Genomic DNA, 18,396 nt, shown 5'->3' on the forward strand with positions numbered 1-18,396 from the left:
ACGGCAAAAATACTATTGGCCACACCTATTTTCGTGGGCTCAGCGCTATGTGCGAACGTGCCGTGACTGTCAGAGGCGTAAAGTTCCACCCATCAAGCCTGCCGGCCTCCTTCAGCCTTTTGATCCCCCTCCGGCGCCGTTCCAGCAAGTGGGAATGGACCTTCTTGGCCCGTTCCCCACGTTGTGGGGATGTGTGACTCTCGCGCGTCCCCTGATATCTTGTTTTCCCGCATAGCCCCCGTCTCAGTGCGGCTTCGCCGCGTGGCGTGCGGCGGTCGGAGTGGTTGAAGCACAGTGCGAGAGATGGCGCAAGTGTCGCGCTGCTGCTTGGTTACTTGGGTGCCGGCAAGACAAGGCGCTGTCTCTTGGGTTCGGGACAGCAAGCAGTGCGGACGTGCCGTGCCGCGCGTGCGCCAATGCATGCTTCTGCGAGACCACCTCACGTGGCCTGCCTTCGAACGCGCCACCGTTCGCGTGACCATACGCACGAACGACCAGGCGTTGGGATCCAGCATGGGGCGAACATATTCGCTCGCTATCCGGTCGCGGTGAGTCGGACTTCTAGATTTGTCGCGCGCAAATCGGCATATTTTGTGGATAGCAACTCGGCTAGCAGGTATTGATCTATGAAAGGTGCAATAAATGTCCTTGTGATTGTTTGCACTACAATGTTTGTTGTTCCTTTGTCCCAAGAGCACGGAGGAGAATCCCACAACGTCATCTTTGCAAAATAAGTGGATAATCGTGGCAACTGACTATTTAACTCGCTATGCGGAGACGAAAGCTGTGCCACGGGGAACTGCTGCTGAAGTCGCCAGCTTCTTCGTCCACAACATCGTGCTTCGTCACGGTGCACTCGCTGTACTCATTACTGACCGCGGTGCAGCGTTTACAGCGGAGTTATTGCAGCAAGTCGTCACACTGACGCACACCGACCGCCTAAAGACCACAGCCTATCATCCCCAAACTAACGGCTTAACAGAGCGCCTAAACAGAACATTAGCCGACATGCTCTCCATGTACATTGATGTGGAACACAAAACATGGGATGAAATTTTGCCATACGTCACGTTTGCTTACAATACCGCTGTGCAGGAGACCACCGAGTTTACACCATTCGAGCTTGTTTACGGACGTCGCGTTACAACTCCCTTAGACGCCATGCTCCCGGTAGACCACGGAGCCACAAGGAATGACACCACTGAAGATTTCGTTGTGAAAGCCGAGGAAGCTCGCCAGCTTGCTCGGAATTGCATCCGCACCCAGCAAAATACCGATGCCTACCGTTACAACCGGACCCGACGGAATGTCCAGTACTTACCAGGTGACCGCGTGTGGGTGTAGACACCTATCCAACACCGTGGGCTCTCAGAGAAATTGTTGCGTCGCTATTTCGGCCCCTATGAAGTTGTACGCCGCCTCAGTGATGTGAACTACGAGGTGGTGCCTCAAAGCTCTGATCCTGGTTCGAGCCGACGCCGTCCCCGTGCTGAAGTCGTCCACGTAGTACGGATGAAGCCGTACTACCCACGTGAGGGATAAGCAACCCTCACAAACCGCTTCAGCATTGTGTACATTCCTGTATGTTTTGTTTTTGTCTTTTCATGTTAGCACTCTTGCCCATAGTGTGCGCCCGCTGCCCTTGAAGCGACTGGGCCGGTCGCTTTTGAGAGGGGAGCAGTGACGCAAAATAAGTTTGCACGTGATAACATGGGACCCTTAAGGCGAGAACGACGAAGTTCGTGGTTGCACGCGCGCTCTCCAAGGACCAGCCATCGCAAAAGGCAGACGTTTTTTTGCCAATCTGTCGGTGGTAAACTGTTTTAGTTGTAATAGCTGGGTGACAATATCGGTATATCTGTGTATGTGTGTGTATTTCTATGAGTATATGGATTGCATTGTATACATTCTTCTTTTTTCTTTTCCTCTCTCTCTCTTGTCCGCCAATATTATTGTACCAGATCATGTATCGCTCATTTCCCACCCTACTAAAATCCCGACCAGGGATTGTAGTATTTATAAATAAATAAATAAATACTCATATGTGGTTTTTGTTTCTGCATCAGGAGGTTCCAGTGTCCATAATTCCTTTAGTATGGCTTTTGGTCCTCTAATATATCAACCATACAGTAGATTGAAAGGAGAAAAGCTGAGGCTCGACTGCGGTACTTTTCTATAAGCAAATAATGATGGCACCAAGTATCTGTCCCAATTCTTTGGTCTTTCCTGGCACATGCGCCACATCAATTGCTTTAAGGCGCCCATGAAGTGCTCAACAACACCACACCATAGGGTGATGGTGTGGTGTTGTTGGCAAATGTTGGAAGGGCAGTAGTCTGCTCAGCTCTTGCATTAGACTGGAAATGAATGATTGACCTCGATCACTCACAATTTCCCGTGGTATTCCCACCCATTAGAACATTTACACCAGAGCTTTCGGTACCCTCTCTGTTTCAATACTTCGTAATGCAATGGCATCAGGATAGCGCGTTGTGCAGTCCACCATTGTCAGGATAAAATGATTTCCTTTTGTCAATATCGGTGAGAGTGGCCCGATTATATCAATCGCCACACTTTGAAATGGCCTATCAATCACCAGCATTCCTAGGGGGACACATCCGACCAGGTGTTTTGGAACAGTACACTGATAGATGTCACAAGAGTGCACAAATTGGGTCACCTCAGCCTGCACGCCTGGCCAATAAAATTCTAATATCCTATCGGTGGTTCATTTGATACCTTGGTGGCCTGCTAAAACTTCTTCGTGCACTATCTTAAGGATGAATTGGCAGAGGCTTCTGGTACAAAAAAAGAAACACGGGAACACACACAGCGCTGTGTGTGTCCCTGTGTGTCTCCTTTTGTCGTGTCTTTTAATCGTGCTGCTGTACACCCTTTGAAGATGCACTACCAACAAGCCCACATTGCAATCCTTTGGGGAACACCAAGTTGGTCAACTTCTTTCCTCGTCAGCGATCTGTAGTGTCGGTAAAGTATGCCCTTGATGAAAACAAATTCTGCGCTTGCTAATGGCTTTGTTGTTGCCTTCCCGATCGTCAAAAATGAGCTCTTGAAGGTATAGTCTGCTCGCTGCAACGTGCTGTTTGATGCACGAACAGGTAACTTAGTTTCCTTGGTTCCCCTTGTGGACGTTGCACTCACGGTCGCTCTGTCTTGGGACACACTGCGGCGCCAGACAGGCTCCTCTGCTGGTGCTGACTCTTTATGCAGGCTTGCAACATCAGATGAGTCACGTGATGTGTTGGAACTAGTGGGGTAGAGCATCCCATCGATGTTTCCAAGAACAACGCCATAGAGTGGCTTTTCCATGCAAAGTGCCCGTGTAAGAAGGGAGAGTCTACGTAGACCTTTTGCCTTTGGGAGTTGCTTACATGAACCGTCCAGAAGGTAGACAGTACACGTGATACCGGTGAAATTCTTTTCCTGTACCAGTGAAACCCTGACAACCACAGTATTGCATCCGGAATCTCTCGACACCATCACAGGGTGCCCATCGAGATATCCGGTTGCCGTCGGCATCTCTTGCGTTAGAAGCCCAAGCCAAATATCTTCTCCGTCTGCTTTTTTAGATGGATTTGCTTTCTCTTCTGGTTTAGTGGTAGAAGCCAGACTTTTTTTCATTCCAGGTGGCAGGCATCCGGTCGCAGTCAGCAATGGCACTTGATGCCTCCTTGTTGCTGCTCTTTGCGTTCGGGCACTCGTCAGCTTTATGGTCATGTTTCCTGCGTTTCCAGCAAGACAGGGACTTCGGTCCTTTTGACCGTGTATAACAATCTGCAGAACGGTGTCCTTGCTTGGCACATAGAAAGCACTGAGCTTTTCCTTTCCCGGCCTCTGTTTCGCATTTCTTGCTCTGCAAGACTGATTTACTAGTCTCTTTGTCCTCTTTTTCTCTGGCAAGGTTTATCAGGCCTTGCGCCTTCAAATAATGGTTTACTGCTTCAGCTAGCTTGTTAAGGTCACGGCATCCTCGCTCTTTCAGGAAGATGGCGAGCCTCTCTTCGCAACATAGCAAAAATTGTTCCGCTACTATCTTATCTCCTAATGTGTCATTTGTCTTGTCTGTTTTCGCCATCTGCTGCCAATCATCAAAGTACCCGAGCAGTCGACCAGCAAACTGCTGCCCTGTCTCGGAATTCTCTGGCTTAGCTTCCCGAAACTTTTGTCAGTATCCTTCTTCCATATACCGGAACCTTTGCAGCAAAGTTTGCTTCAGCTTTTCGTAATCTGTGGCATCCTCCGTAGCCATGTGTTCCACCATGTGTTCAGGTTTCACCTGACAGGCATAAGCTTAATGACAGCATCCACCTGTCTCTTGGCCATTCCTGGCTGGTGGCTACCTGCTCGAAGCACTGTAAATATGTGTCGAGTTCGTCGTGGCCCTCGTTGTGTGGAGGAATCAGCTTGTGTGGGCTTCTGAATGCTTCACCACTGGCTTCCCTGCGTTCTCTACCGGTTTCAATCATGCCAGCCGCATGCTCTACAAGACGACACCTAGTCTCTAGCAGAGTTTGCTCCACCGTCAGACGAACGATTTCCTGTTCGTGGGCCACTCGTGCTGCTTCCCTGTTCTCAGATTGTTTGTTGGACTCTCAGTTACGCCGCTCCTCAATCCACTCTTTCAGTTCATTACCTGATAAGCCAAGCTCCTTGCCAATTGGAATAAACTTCTCCGAGTCCATTTTTGTTCACTGCACACAAGTGAAGTGCGGCTCTGAAGGTTGTAAGCAGTCCTGTCGCGGATGCCAGAAACTGTAGTGTTTGGGATTTTTCGGCACTTTTGCTGGTGCACATTGATGCGGAAGGAAGACAGAGTCATTCGCGAACCTTGTTCTATTGTGAACATGAAAATAAATAAAAAGAACCTTAAAGGAATATAAAGAAAGTTAGTCAGCTGTGTAGCTGCAGTCAGTACATCCACACACACCATACGAGGATAAACGAGTTAAAGCGGTCCAGTGCTGAGAGGTTCATGGTTCTGTCGTCACGCCACTGTAGAGTCCTCGTGCTTGAGTTGGCTGCAATGGTGACACATTCAGGCCCCGTCCAGCATGGTTCTTGGTACACATGTCACACTCAGGATCAGCAGTGGCAGCCTCGAGGCGCCATGTCCAGCACAGCCTTGGTGCCCGACTTGTACATTGGGTTTCTTGTTTTTGGGTTTTATATGTTTTAAATATTGGGCAAAAATCAGGCGCTATTTTTTAAACTGATCATCGGGGAGAAATCTGGCTTTCTGTGAAACCATTCTGAAATACGTCTTTTTTTCCGGGTTAAATCTACAGATGTACTAAGCAATACATTCAGTTTATTTTATCTGAAGGTGTCGCAGGCTTCTGAACTCTTAACACGTTAAAATTGCTGTTTATTTCAAGCTGGTAATCAGGGGGGACATCAGGGTTTTCTAGCAAATACTCTCCGAAATTTGGCGTTTCTTTGGAAATGAATCAGTAATGATGACAGTAAAGAGCAGTGATAACTTCTAAGAAATGAAACATTTTATTCACGAAAAGCTGGGGATAGATTCTGCGCCCCATTGTTTACATACATTATCATCTGCATGCGCAACATGTCGGTGTCCATTCAAGACGTGTCTGGTCTTTGAACGTATCTCAACTGGGAGAAAGTTCTCTCGACATCACAGCTTCCATTAGCTAGGCACAACAATGTCAGTGCAGCATTTGCCAGCCTGCGGTAGCGAGCGGTAGTGTCATGCCAATACTCACCGAATTTGACAGCTGTGTTTGTGGGGCTTTCTTCCAGCAAGTACTAGTTGAACTCGTCGTGAAATGAATCTACATAGTCGATTACGGACATGAACAGAGGTTGGTAGTCATCAAATGACTGCCCCAACAGACGCTTCTGAAATGGATCCAGGATGGCTCCCAACTTCCACAAAGTTAGCTGGTTTTCATCTTTGTCTGAGACTTTATGTGCAACAGTGCAGTGCCATGTTGTGGCGAGTTTTGTGCAGAACTCTTCACAACGTTTTTACTAATGTGGCGCTGCTCTTGGGTAACAAAGCAAAACAGCTCTGGCCTGATCACTTTTACCGATCATCATTGAAAGCTTGCTGATAGTCTGCTGCAGCTTGAAGTTCAGCAGGTGATCAAAGCTGGGCATCAGAAGTTTTCCACTTTCAGGCGTTTTCTGGGCGTCTAAAAATGGGCCGAGTTTGTCTCACATTAGGATTGCCTTCGCATAAACAAGTTCTTTTTCAGAAAGTATCGCTTGAATAGCTTCCACTTTGCTGCTATCATGCGAGCTTTCAGCAAGTTCCGCTAACGAGCTTCACATTGCTATGACAACCACAAGCACTTCATACAAGCTTTGCCATCCATTTGAGACAACAGAAGGTGGCTTCTTAACATCAGGTCCAAAAAGGCCATTAGAAGCACAAATTTTGGTATACTTTTTGTAGAGCTTGTTAGCGTGCTTAAATAACACTCCAATCTTGCATCACTACGGATTGAACTGTTGACATGCACAGTAAACAAACGGCATGATCAACACTCACATGAGTCAGGTGTGCTAAATCTTTCACGTGCAAGATTTGGATCCCTTCAGCTTGACATATTTCCGTACCATTTTTCGCATGTACTCGACTGAGTCTGTGGCTACAGCCACGTCTTTCCATGTCTTGCTTACGGTCAGGAGAGCTTGGCTGACTACGTTGGCCACCATGTAGCTGTTCACAGCATTTACTCTGTTGACGTCGACCAAAACAACTGCTTCTTCATGGTTTTTTGGCTATATTAGCACAGGAGAGTGTTGATGGTAGGCACTCATGTAGTGCCTGGGGATTCGTTCACGATGACACTCACTTTCACATCTCGCATATCGCAGATTTTCACCATGTCCTTGTCAAAAGCTTCTTTCAGGTGTTGCAGCCGAAGTCTTTGTCCTGTTGGCATGGTCTTTGTGGCCTTGCAGTATTTGTATACAAAGTACCCTAGAAGTCCGTCTGCCTGGTGCATGCTTGAAGGAAAAAACCAGTCAAAAACACAAGGACAAGAGGAGAGGTTCCTACCACAACAATTCTTGTCTTTTCATGCTCTGTGATTAGCGATGATGCAGTTGCACATGCTCTGCTGCCCTTGCTGGGACTACACCGATTATAATAAAGCTCAGTTGATAGTCCAGTCGTTGTGGTGCGAACCTCTCCTCTTGTCCTTGTGTTTTTGACTGGGTTTTTCCTTCAAGTATGTACCAACTGGCCTAGACTTCAACCCTTCTGGTGCATGCTGATTCCACTGTACGCTAGGGCACGAACGAAGTCATGGATTATGCCATCTGTTTCAGTTTCTTTCACACATTGTCTACAGGACATTTTAAAGAGTCTGCTGAGATGTTCCCACCTTCTCAGTTTCCTGGGTCAACATCTTGAACTTTTTATGACGCTAGATGCTCGTGAATTCGGTCGTAGGGCTTCTTCGCTGGATCGATGACCACCTCGGTGTTACAGTATTTGCACACTAACTTGCAGCTGCCTTCACTGTCTTTTGTTACGATCTGGAGATCTTCATGCTCTTTACACCGGTCATACAGTGTCTTTTGTTTTCTTCCCACCTCCACGCTGAATTTTCCCATGCCGCGTACTAGAGCTGTACTAGGGTGACGGTGGCTTTGCTCTCACCAGTCGCCCCTGATAATGGGAAGTGACGATGGCAATCATGTGTCTCATTGGTTAGAGTTTGCACTCTAAACCAATCAGATGCGTGATTCACTTCATCACCAATTTGTTTTCTCCAGGTGACTGGTGAGTTCTTTGTTAGCAGTGCTTCAAATTTGTTGAGAAAGTCTATAGAAAAACCTAAGAGACCAACCTCATATCGCTTGCTGTCACATTCTCTCGTTTGTTGTCCTCCCCCGCTCCTTCAAACGCGACCCTTTTTTTGAGTCCTTTGAATGGTAACAATGCCGCCATTCTCTAAAACTTGCTGTTCTTGTCAAGACAGAATTTTGAGTGCATTGGCCTCTTTCCCTTCTTTTGTAGCCAGTCGAAAGGGGATATCACAAGCTGCGTGAAGCGCGGGGGATGCAGAACGCTACATGGCTCTCAACAAGGCCGATCGACGAGCACGTCTAACTCACCGTGATGGAGGGTGGCTGAAGAAAAGTGATAATAGGCATTGGGGCCCTCGCTGGCAAAAAACATATGCACGAAACATCTTCGTTGTTCAATCCCTCCCTCACTGACTCGTCGCTCGTGCCTTTCGCATGAAAGCCATTGAAGCAGGTGAACATACCCGAGGCTAATCTGCAGTAGGCGAAGCGGTGTTATTTCTTTTCCTTTTTTTTTTTCCTAAATTTGTTACTCCCTCACTGGCAGCCACATGCTTGCAGTGTGGTCAGCCTCAAATGTGTTTGCCCCGTTTCTTTGCAAGCCTTTTTTTTGGGGGGGTGTGCACGTACAAACTCATGGCGACCTGTCAAGAAAGTGGGAATAAAAAGGTGCAGCACTAGAAAGCAATATCTATTCTCCAAGCAGCAGGGTAGGAATGTGGCTGTTTGTTTATATTGCGCAGGGCGCCCGGAGAGAACGACAGACTGTCAGCGCACGATTGTGCAGATCGCTACTGGGAAGGTCCATTCGGGAGAAATCGGGTTTAACCTGATTCTCCTGAGACATGTTCGGGGTGTAAAAATTGGGTAAAATCAGGTTTCACCCGAAAACAAACAACCCTACTTCTACACCACTTGCAGCTCATGAGCTATGGTGGCAGACCCAGGATCGCCTCAGTGCGCAGCTCGTATGCCGCTCACAACCTACCTGTGGCGGTCGCATGTGAGGGCCCGATCTAGCACAGTCACCTCTGTGCCAGACTGGAACGCTGCTTGGCACAGCTCAGGTGCGGCAGCTCACGGACCAGCGGCCCTCAGGTCAGCCAGCATCTCGAACACTGGCAGCAGGAGCCCTGGTACATTAAACACTGTCTTCTGCGCTCGACTCCGTAGTGATCCGCACCTTGCCATGCATGTCTCACCCGGCAGGACCTCGTTCACCCCAGGAACTCTGAACTGTTGCCCTCCTGTTTCGAACAATGTGAGATCGCGCCTCGTGCAGCCACACTTGTGCACCCGTTCACTTCTTCCTTCCTTGTGGAGCTTGGGGGTCTGCTCCGATCTTCTTGCATCACTTACATGTTACACACAGTTTATCACCAGTAGAGCCGGCCACTGGTAGTCACACCACCCAATTAATTCTTCTGGGGCAGCATTATGTGAACTGTTTTTAAAGCGAAGCTTTCTTTGCCTCTTCCTTCGACTTTCCCACTGCTCCTGCTGCTGCTGCTGCTGCTGTCGTGCACATCGTGTCGGGGGATGGTTCAGAGTGTGTATATAGATGACAGGCGCGAGTAAGAGAGGAAAGGCGACAGGAGAAACTTGTTTTCACCCCACAGCGTTGAATGTGCACGATGCCCTCTGGAGATCCCTGGCCGTCGCCACATTAGCCGCTTGATAGGTGTAATTATCCATGACTCCCCTCAGAAGCATCGCAGAAACTGCGGCGCTTCCCTTTCTGCTAACGTGCGAGGGCAGAGGGGAGGCAGATAGAACTGTAGAGATGAGAAGAGAGGGAGGAGAAGAGGCAGTCCCCATATAAGAGAGTGGGGAGGTGATGTGAGAAGGCAAGGAAACCCCACCACTATACGACAGCAGTTGTGGGCAAACAAGATAAGCTTAAGTTAAAGGTATGGTACAGTACGTTACTGCTATTTCTGAAAAATAAGTGCATGCAAATATGTCAAGTGAACAAATTACACAGGGCATGCAGAAGCAGAGCTGCATTAATTGAAGGGCACTGCAGGGTCCAGGAGACATTACGGAAGTGGTCGACCGTCAAATCAACACTTCTGTGCTTGCCGCATTAGCTTTGTGGCTATGGCATTGCTAGAGGCTGTGGATTTGGCAGCCGTATTTCGACGGTGGCGAAATAGAAAACGCGCATGCACTTAGATTTAGGGACACGTTACAGAACATTACAGTGTCAAAAATAATCAGGAGTCTGCCACTACGGCTTGCCTCATTATCCAAGTCTGGTTTTGGGACGTACAGCCCCATAATCCCATTCAAGTTTAATACTTCTGCCACAATGTGATGTGCCATGTGAGGCAATGACAACGCTCAACCCTGTCAGATGTTGTAAAGTATGGTGCACAACAATGCCTCAAGCAAACACCTCTCCCTGTGCGTTCTGTGTACTACGCAGACAAATAGCAGTGGTGCATGCAAGGTAGCAAGGTAACATCAACTCACCACTCTCGTGTTAGCCTAAACGTTGGAACAAATGAAGCTTTAGCCATCAACATTGCTGCTAATTATCATCAATCAAAGCATCCAGCACGGAAAGCTTCGCTTACGTCGATTCCCACAGTGTGTGGGATCTGCATATTTTTAGCTCCTCTTCACACCACCTTATAGTGCTATATACATAGCAACTCACACATGGCTTATTATATGGCAGATATTCTCATGGGACTTGAGCCTCATAGTTCTTGAGTGATATAAAAGGCTTGCAAGGCTTCACTGGCAGAGGCACCTCGAATACTGCCATGTTGACGGTCCATCTGCTGCCGAGGATTGCAGCTCCAGGACGTCTCTCAGTTTTTCCTTCTTCCTGGGGCTGCGTAATGCATGGTACGTCTCGTAATTCTCTTCACCTAGGCCTAAATGTGCAGCCGAAGCCACTGTGTCAAAGGTGTGCAAAATCTAGGCAAATGTGCTGTAGCGCTTTTCAGGTGCCTTGCACTTTAAAAGCCGTTCAATCTGGATACACATGCATGTCTTTCCTTCTTGACAGGGTGGACAGTGCCTATCGCTCGACCATGAGCGTGCAGTCCTCCTTGGTGATGCTGCCCATCTACCTGTTCGGCACAGAGGAGCAGAAGCAGAAGTACCTGCCCAGGCTGGCACGAGGCGAGCTGCTGGGCTGCTTCGGTCTCACCGAGCCCAACCATGGCAGCAACCCAGGGGGCCTGGAGACCCGTGCTCGGCATGACCCTGCTGCACGCACCTACACACTCAATGGTTCAAAGACCTGGTAAGGAGGTGCCTGGAGCATGCAGGTTTCTAGAAATCAATTGACGTTTTTGTAGTGTTGTGTGTTGTCCTATCGAATTGTTTTTTTTTATTTTTATATTCACTGTGTTGCACTGTACTTGTTTTATAGGATCCAAGGGATCCCATATCCAAGTTTCTGGCACTTTTTACAAGTAACATGTTGATATATTCCTTGTGGTGAGGCTTTTGTATTGTATTTTAGCAAGGTTTCCTACGCCTGTGAAACTACAGGTCTAGCCATCCAGCCAGTCCCTGTCTGGAAGTGAATTGTACTCACAGTGGAGGCTGCCATGCTGTGAGCTATTTATTTATTTATTTCATTTATTTTACCCTCAGGGTTTACACATTACAGAGGGAAGGGCCATATTACAGACCAAAATTGGAAAAAAAAACTGTTGATGCAGTAACAATAAGGAACAGGAACAATTGACAAATTAATACAAGAAATGTACAGTTGCAACTAAGGAAAAGCAGAGTAATTTCAAGATCTAATAAAAAAAGGACTGGCTATGCAGAAGAACAAATTGGGTACAAATAATTAGGCAATGTTAAGCATGTTATTAAAAAAGCACGTAAAGCGTGATGTATTCATAATAGCAGTACAGTGACACCTCATTAAACCGTAGTTGGCCAGAGCTCCGAAAAAGTACGTACTAAACGGTAGTACTACTGGTTAACCGAAATAGCATGAGATAGCCCACTTACCTGTCAAAAACGGAAGAGAGAGTGCGATGAAAGGGGAAGAAACGTGCAGTATTTATTTACTTCGCACGACAAAAGTGTTATTTTCATTTGATGCCGTGGTGGCCTAGCAGCGACAACGGCGGTCTCAAACTTACTGAAGCTGCGAGCCAGCTTTTCAACCAGCCCCCTCTTCTCGGCAAACACTCGCATTGCTGATTCCACGTTAGTGTTGTGTATTCTCCGTGTGCGGGCACGGTAGTGTTGCAGAAGTCGCGGGGCACCTTTTCATTGCGGGGTGTTGTTCTTGTTGCAACGATTGCATTCATGAGGCTGATGTAACGTGCAGCATCTGCCACTGTCGAGCCTGAGTCGCCTGTGCTGTCGCTTTCTGTGTCGTCCTCATCACTGTTGCTAGCCGACACTTCGGCAACAACAGAGGCAACGATGGTGAAAAGTCAAACCTCGCAGACGACATCTCTTTGTGGTTGCAGCAGCGCTGCCGAGCAAGTTCTTTGCATTCGAAATGCCACACACCGTAGTCAACAGCAGATCCCTGTTGCATGCCAACGCCAACTTCTTCGTGTCATGTTCGATAGCGCGAACAATGTCTAATTTTCTTCTGTGCTGAGCATCCGGCGTCTTTTTTATCCGAGCTTCGGCATGACGTGAGTCCTCGCTTCCGCGATGTCACAACGCTGTCTGGCACGCCGCCGAAATGATGTTGATGTTGATGTGGCTTCATGCACGAACGCACAGGGCGCTTGGAGGCCATTGTTCCAATCTCTGAGGCTTGTTGTTCTGTCGGGCCACCTGATGGAGATGACGCATCGGCGTACTTGCGCGATGAAAAGTGGAAACACTATGTGTTAACCGATACGTACGCGGTAAGCTGGTACGGTTTATGTGGATACATTATACATTATGTTCAATGACCGCTGGGTCGGGGATTTGACTTTACTACTTTTAAAATGAAACTACTGTTTAAGCAGATACGGTTTAGCGAGGTTTTACTGTAGCTGTTTCTGGCGGCTGATTCCATTCGGAGGTGGTCCGAGGTAAAAATGCATGGGAATAGGTCACAGTTCTGCTACGAGGAACATCAACTTTTTGGAGGTGGTCAATTCTAGCTCATATGAAAGGAGAGGTTTTAATGAGCTGTTCATAAAGATGATTGTTGCGATAGTAAATTATATGAAAAAGAGTGAGCCGGGATATTTTACGCTGAATAGTAAATTCCAGAACATTAAGCAGTGACTTCATCATGGTAACACTGGCTGTGCAGTCATAATTGGATAAGATGAAGCGAATGGAACGATTCTGCACTCTTTCAAGTTTGTTTATCAGTGTAGTACCGTCGGGATCCCAGATAGATTATGTATATTCTAGTGACGGATGGATGTAAGTGGTGTAGAGAAGCTTTTTAGGTAAATGATGGGGGTGCTATATAGAAATTTCTTCGAAAGTACCCTAGTGGACGGTCAGCTTTGGCGATGATGTACCTTACATGATGCTTCCATGATAGGTTGCTACAGATATGAACACCGAGATATTTGTAAGATAAAACAGACTCAAGAGATGTATCAGCAAGATGATAGTTCTAATTCCATGCTCCATGTTTGACACCAAGCATGTTATTTAAATTGGTCTGGAGTAAGGCAACATCTTTTTGGTTATCTATTTTTTGGTAAATTACACAGACATCTGTGAATAGGCAAGCCTTTGATGAAATGTTACTGGGTACCTCATTCATGAAAATTACGAAAAGTAAGGGTCCCAATGCAAACCCTGGGGCACACGCGATAGCACTGGTTGGACTGGCGAATCAACAGTATTAGCAGAAACAAACTGAGTACGGTTAGAAAGGAAAGGTCGAATCCAGTTGAGCACATTGGGATCTAGATTTAATTGGCCAAGCTTAAAAAGTAGTAACTGATGACTAACCTTGTCAAATGTTTTAGAGTAATCTAAGAAAATATAATCTGTTGGAAATCCAGAATTGAGCAAATGATGCAGGCCATTAGTAAAGACCACAAGCTGTGTTTTGCAAGAAAGATTCTTGCGGAAGCCATGTTGTGAAAGTGTAAAAAACTGGTTCGACTCAAGAAAATTAATAAGGTGAGTGAATATATTATGTTCAAAAACTTTACGTGGAACAGGTGTGAGTGAAATTGGACGGAAATTTGATGGATTGTGTGTTACCCCAGACTTGTGAACTGAAAACTAAGTGTGCTTAGATTCTAGGCAGGTTGTGACAAGGCCATGCAGCCAATTATGCTCAAAAATATTAAGTTCTCATAAAAGTGCAAGTCGGAGAGCCCAAAAATGCACGCTTAAGATGTGTTGCCATCGGGCACAGCCCACACTTGGGCAGCTTGTGGTGTGTGCTTGCAAAGCGTGCATGTGGTGATGCAAGGCAAGGTAAGCCCGTCGTGGTAGCTCGTGTGCCCTTTGGTTCTTCGCTTCCACGCTGGAATGGCCAGTGGTTATGTCAGCCGGGCACCCTCCATTGTACTACTCCGTGACTACCAGTTACGCACCGCTAAGCGGGGAAAGCAACGTGGGGGGGGAGAAAGTCCCTGCACAGCTCATCGTTTCACCTGTTCTCTTCCTTATAATCCAACTTGGAATGCCTGGTTTTGTATACACGCACATTCCAACTTACACACATCCCTCTAAAGATTCTTATGCTATGTACACAGTGTGAGACATCTTGCACCACTGAGGCAGCTCAGATGGTTCCTGATGAAGACATGTGGATTAATCTTGTGTGCAACCTTACACACAACCTGTGATGCCAAGGATCTGTTTTAAACAGCTTGCAAATTTTGTTATAGCTCTGCAAACACTCCAGCAGGTGCATTGTTCTGCAGGATCACCAACTCACCTGAAGCCGATGTGTTTGTGGTGTGGGCCAAATGTGAGGAGGATGGCATCATCCGGGCCTTTGTGCTTGAGAAGGGCACCCCGGGGCTGACAGCGCCACGCATTGAGGGCAAGTTCTCGTTGCGTGCCTCGGCCACCGGCATGATCATCATGGAGGAGGTCACCGTGCCGGAGGACGCCCTCTTGCCAGCATCACGGGGCCTCAAGGTACAGTATCTCAGAGGAAACTTGTCGCTCACAACAAATGGGCTCACTGTCAGTGGCACAGTTGAATTGCATTAATTTGACATTCGCTGTGCTAAATTTCAAGCTATAGGCAACAACACTTAGTTTGGTTTCCTAGCGTTTTTTTTTTCTTTTTCTCTCCTTTTTTTTCCAGCCGGCGTGTCAGACGCCGTTGACACGCCGGCTAACATGTGGGCGTTGACACATGATTGACAGACGGCCGGGTCCCTGGCCTTGTGCACAGCACTCCTTTATTCTCAATTCGACACGATAACACACCTTCGCTCGTTGTCGCACCCACCCGCCTTACGCCGTCTCCCCTTTAGAAGAACCCCACCTATATATACTGTGGCGAGGAAAGCATATGTCGCCTTGAAGAAGACAAGTCCACTTGTCGAAACGTTGCCTCCTGCTTTCACCTTGTTCTCGTTTTGCTCATCGCCTCGAATTTCCATCTCCCGCCTTCCCCATGTTTTCCCCGTATTAATTTGACTGTGACAGGAGTGACATACTTAATTGAATCGTCTGGTGGGTAAAGAGGAGGCAGAAAGAACGCTAATACCCACTGCAACTCCACGTTTAAAATGGCAAGTGGCCATGGCTTCGTTCGGACTGCTCCGTAAACCATGTAGCAGCTGCGTTTCATTGATGGCTAGCAAACTTATAGAAAAACACCTGCCTTACACTGGGGCAACACTTCAAAAACATTACATTGCCGACAAAGTCTTGACGGGCTTTTGTGTCGACAGCACCAACAAAATCGGCGTACTGTCCATCATCAACCGAATGCTGTGTGAAGAAGAAGACGCGCCTCGCGGCACAGACACATCGCCAACGCGTGGCTCGGCTCCGCTCGCGCTGTTGATTACTGTCGCCTTTTTTGGACAGTGCTTCGGGCTGTCTCGCCGTTCCCGGTCGCTGCGCTTTTGCCTTAGGAGCCGCCAATAAACCTCTTCTCAATTGGTGGAGGTGCTGGGACTCAAACCCCGTCGCTTGTAACCCTGGAGCTGCGATCAAGAACGCTATCGCCCGCCATGACCGACAGCTCATCCCAAACGGCGCCGACGCCACAGTCCGTCACTTGCACCGGCGTTGCACGACAACGCGACCCCAAGATCTTCAGCGGTGCAGACGACGAAGACGTAGAAGACTGGTTGGCGTCATATGAACGGGTGAGCGCGCACAACAAGTGGGATGATCCAGCGAAGTTAACCCACGTCATCTTTTATCTGGCTGGTGTTGCCCAACTCTGGTTTCACAACCACGAAAGTGACTTACCCACATGGTCAATCTTCAAGACAACCTTTACAGAAGTGTTTGGCCGACCCGTTGTTCGCAAACTGCGCGCTGAACAACGCTTGCGCGCCCGAGCACAGCAGACGGCAGAAACATTCACGAGCTACATTGAAGACGTCGTGGACCTGTGTAAACGAGTCAACGCGGCAATGCCCGAAGCTGAGCGAATTCACCATATACTGAAGGGCATCGATGACGGCGCTTTCTAGATGCTTCTAGCCAGGAATCCGCGCACTGTGTCCGAAGTCGTCAGCCTATGTCAAAGTTATGATGAGTTACGGAAGCAACGCGCTTCGACTCGGCGTGCTCTGGGCAGCGACGACTTGGTGGCAAGCCTTGACAGCATGTACAACCCATGCTCATTACTTCAACGGGTCAAGGACTTCGTGCGTGAGGAAGTTGCCCGCCAACTTTCTTTGGTCCCCTTCACTCAGGAGCCCACCTCCCGTCTTCCAAACACGCTCCGCACACTCATCTCCGAAGAGGTCGCTCAAGTTGTCCCTTTCGCACACCATCAGCCGCCTGCAACCACCAATCTCAACTCTGCTCTGGCAGTGCAGCCTGTCGCGACTCCTCCCACCTATGCGCAGCCAGTCCTGCCTGTGGCTGCGCCTCTTACGTACGCACAGGCAGTACGCAGGCCTCCGCCTGCGTCTTTCGCGACCCATTCCCAACCGGTGCCACCAGAAGCCCATGCTGCATCTTGGACCGCACTGAAAGCTAATCCTTGGAGGACGCCTGATAATCGTCCCATCTGCTATTCTTGCTGCACTCCTGGACACGTCGCCCGATATTGCCGACGTCAGCCTCAAGCGTTCGGCGACGCCTCTCGGCCCTTCCAGTACGGCAGCCAGCCCTTTCGCCAATACGCCACTCCTTCCCACCAACCGTATGCTCGTGCTGACCTTCCAGAATTTCCTTCGCGTCGCTCGCCATCCCCTCACCGATGCTCGCTCTCCCCAATGCGTCGGCGACCCGCACCACCTGACCAGGAAAACTGAACGTCGCAGTTCACGAGGCAAGAACTGCGCCCCATTCGAACTGTCTAAGTCCTCGCGCCTGTCCTGCTAACGTGGTCGAAATTAGTGTAGAAGGTGTTCCTGCATTTGCTCTTGTGGATACCAGCGCAGCCGTTTCTGTGATAGCCGCCAAACTGTGCCGTTCGCTGCGCAAGGTGACCACGCCGCTTTCTGGACTGTCGCTTCGTACGGCAAGCACTCAGCACGTCACTCCGCACGCAGCCTGTACTGTACGTGTGCTTATTCACGGCATTGTTTACATAGTCGAGTGCATTGTTCTTCCCACCTGCTCGCATGACGTCATCCTCGGATGGGACTTCTTATCCCGTCATAAAGCCGTGATCGACTGCGCACGTGCCGAAGTTGAATTTTCCCCTTGTGACGCACCCTTGCACGAAGATTGTGACCGCCCTTCTAAACTTACCGTGCGCGAGAACACAGATATTCCACCTGGCTCCTTCGCTCTCGTACCCGTCTCTTGTGATGCCATCACTGATGCAACGGTCCTCTTCACACCTTCCGACGTCTTCATGAGCCGTAAATCTCTCCGACTACCCTTCGCAACACTTGACATGGCTGGCGGCTGTAGCAATATATACTTCTGCAATCCCCTCTGTGCGCCTATTACATTGTTCGTTGGTGAATGCCTTGGCATCGTGGAACTCCTCGACTCTTCGTCTTTGGTTGACGTCCCCGGAGACTCGATGTCGACTCCGGCCAGTCGTCTTCGATTTCCGCGCTTGAAGAGACGTCCAAGGATGCATTCTCGAGTGCCATCCCCGGTACCCTCACACCTGCCGAACGCGCCGACCTTCTTGATCTCCTGCACCACTTTAGAAGTTCATTCGACGTTTCACAACCTCACTTGGGCCGCACGTCGGAAGTGCAGCACTACATTGACACCGGTTCACATCAGCCGTTACGTCAACGACCCTACCGCGTCTCGGCCGAAGAGCGTCGTGTCATTACCACCCAAGTCGAAGATATGCTGCGCCGTGACGTTATTCAACCTTCGCACAGTCCCTGGGCATCGCCTGTCGTTCTCGTTCGCAAGAAGGACGGGTCTATTCGCTTTCGCGTCCACTACCGTCGGCTAAATAAGGTAACGCGCAAAGACGTCTATCCTTTGCCGCGCATCGACGACGCCCTCGACAGTCTTCAGGGAGCAGAATTCTTCTCGTCCCTTGACTTGCGTTCGGGGTAC

At 48.7% G+C, this 18,396-nt stretch overlaps 1 protein-coding gene across 3 annotated transcripts in view; it reads left to right on the forward strand.

Moving 5' to 3' along the window:
* LOC126536524 (glutaryl-CoA dehydrogenase, mitochondrial) overlaps nt 1-18,396 on the forward strand; it is a 96,903-nt gene that overhangs the window by 28,095 nt on the left and 50,412 nt on the right. For all 3 annotated transcript variants that reach the window (XM_055072754.2, XM_050183530.3, XM_055072747.2), the window contains 2 exons: nt 10,826-11,065; nt 14,640-14,859. In XM_055072754.2, coding sequence (XP_054928729.1) covers nt 10,826-11,065; nt 14,640-14,859 — 460 coding nt within the window. The remainder of the gene's footprint in view (nt 1-10,825; nt 11,066-14,639; nt 14,860-18,396) is intronic.

The sequence above is a fragment of the Dermacentor andersoni genome, chromosome 3, assembly GCF_023375885.2.
Source record: "Dermacentor andersoni chromosome 3, qqDerAnde1_hic_scaffold, whole genome shotgun sequence".
Lineage (NCBI taxonomy): Eukaryota > Metazoa > Arthropoda > Arachnida > Ixodida > Ixodidae > Dermacentor > Dermacentor andersoni.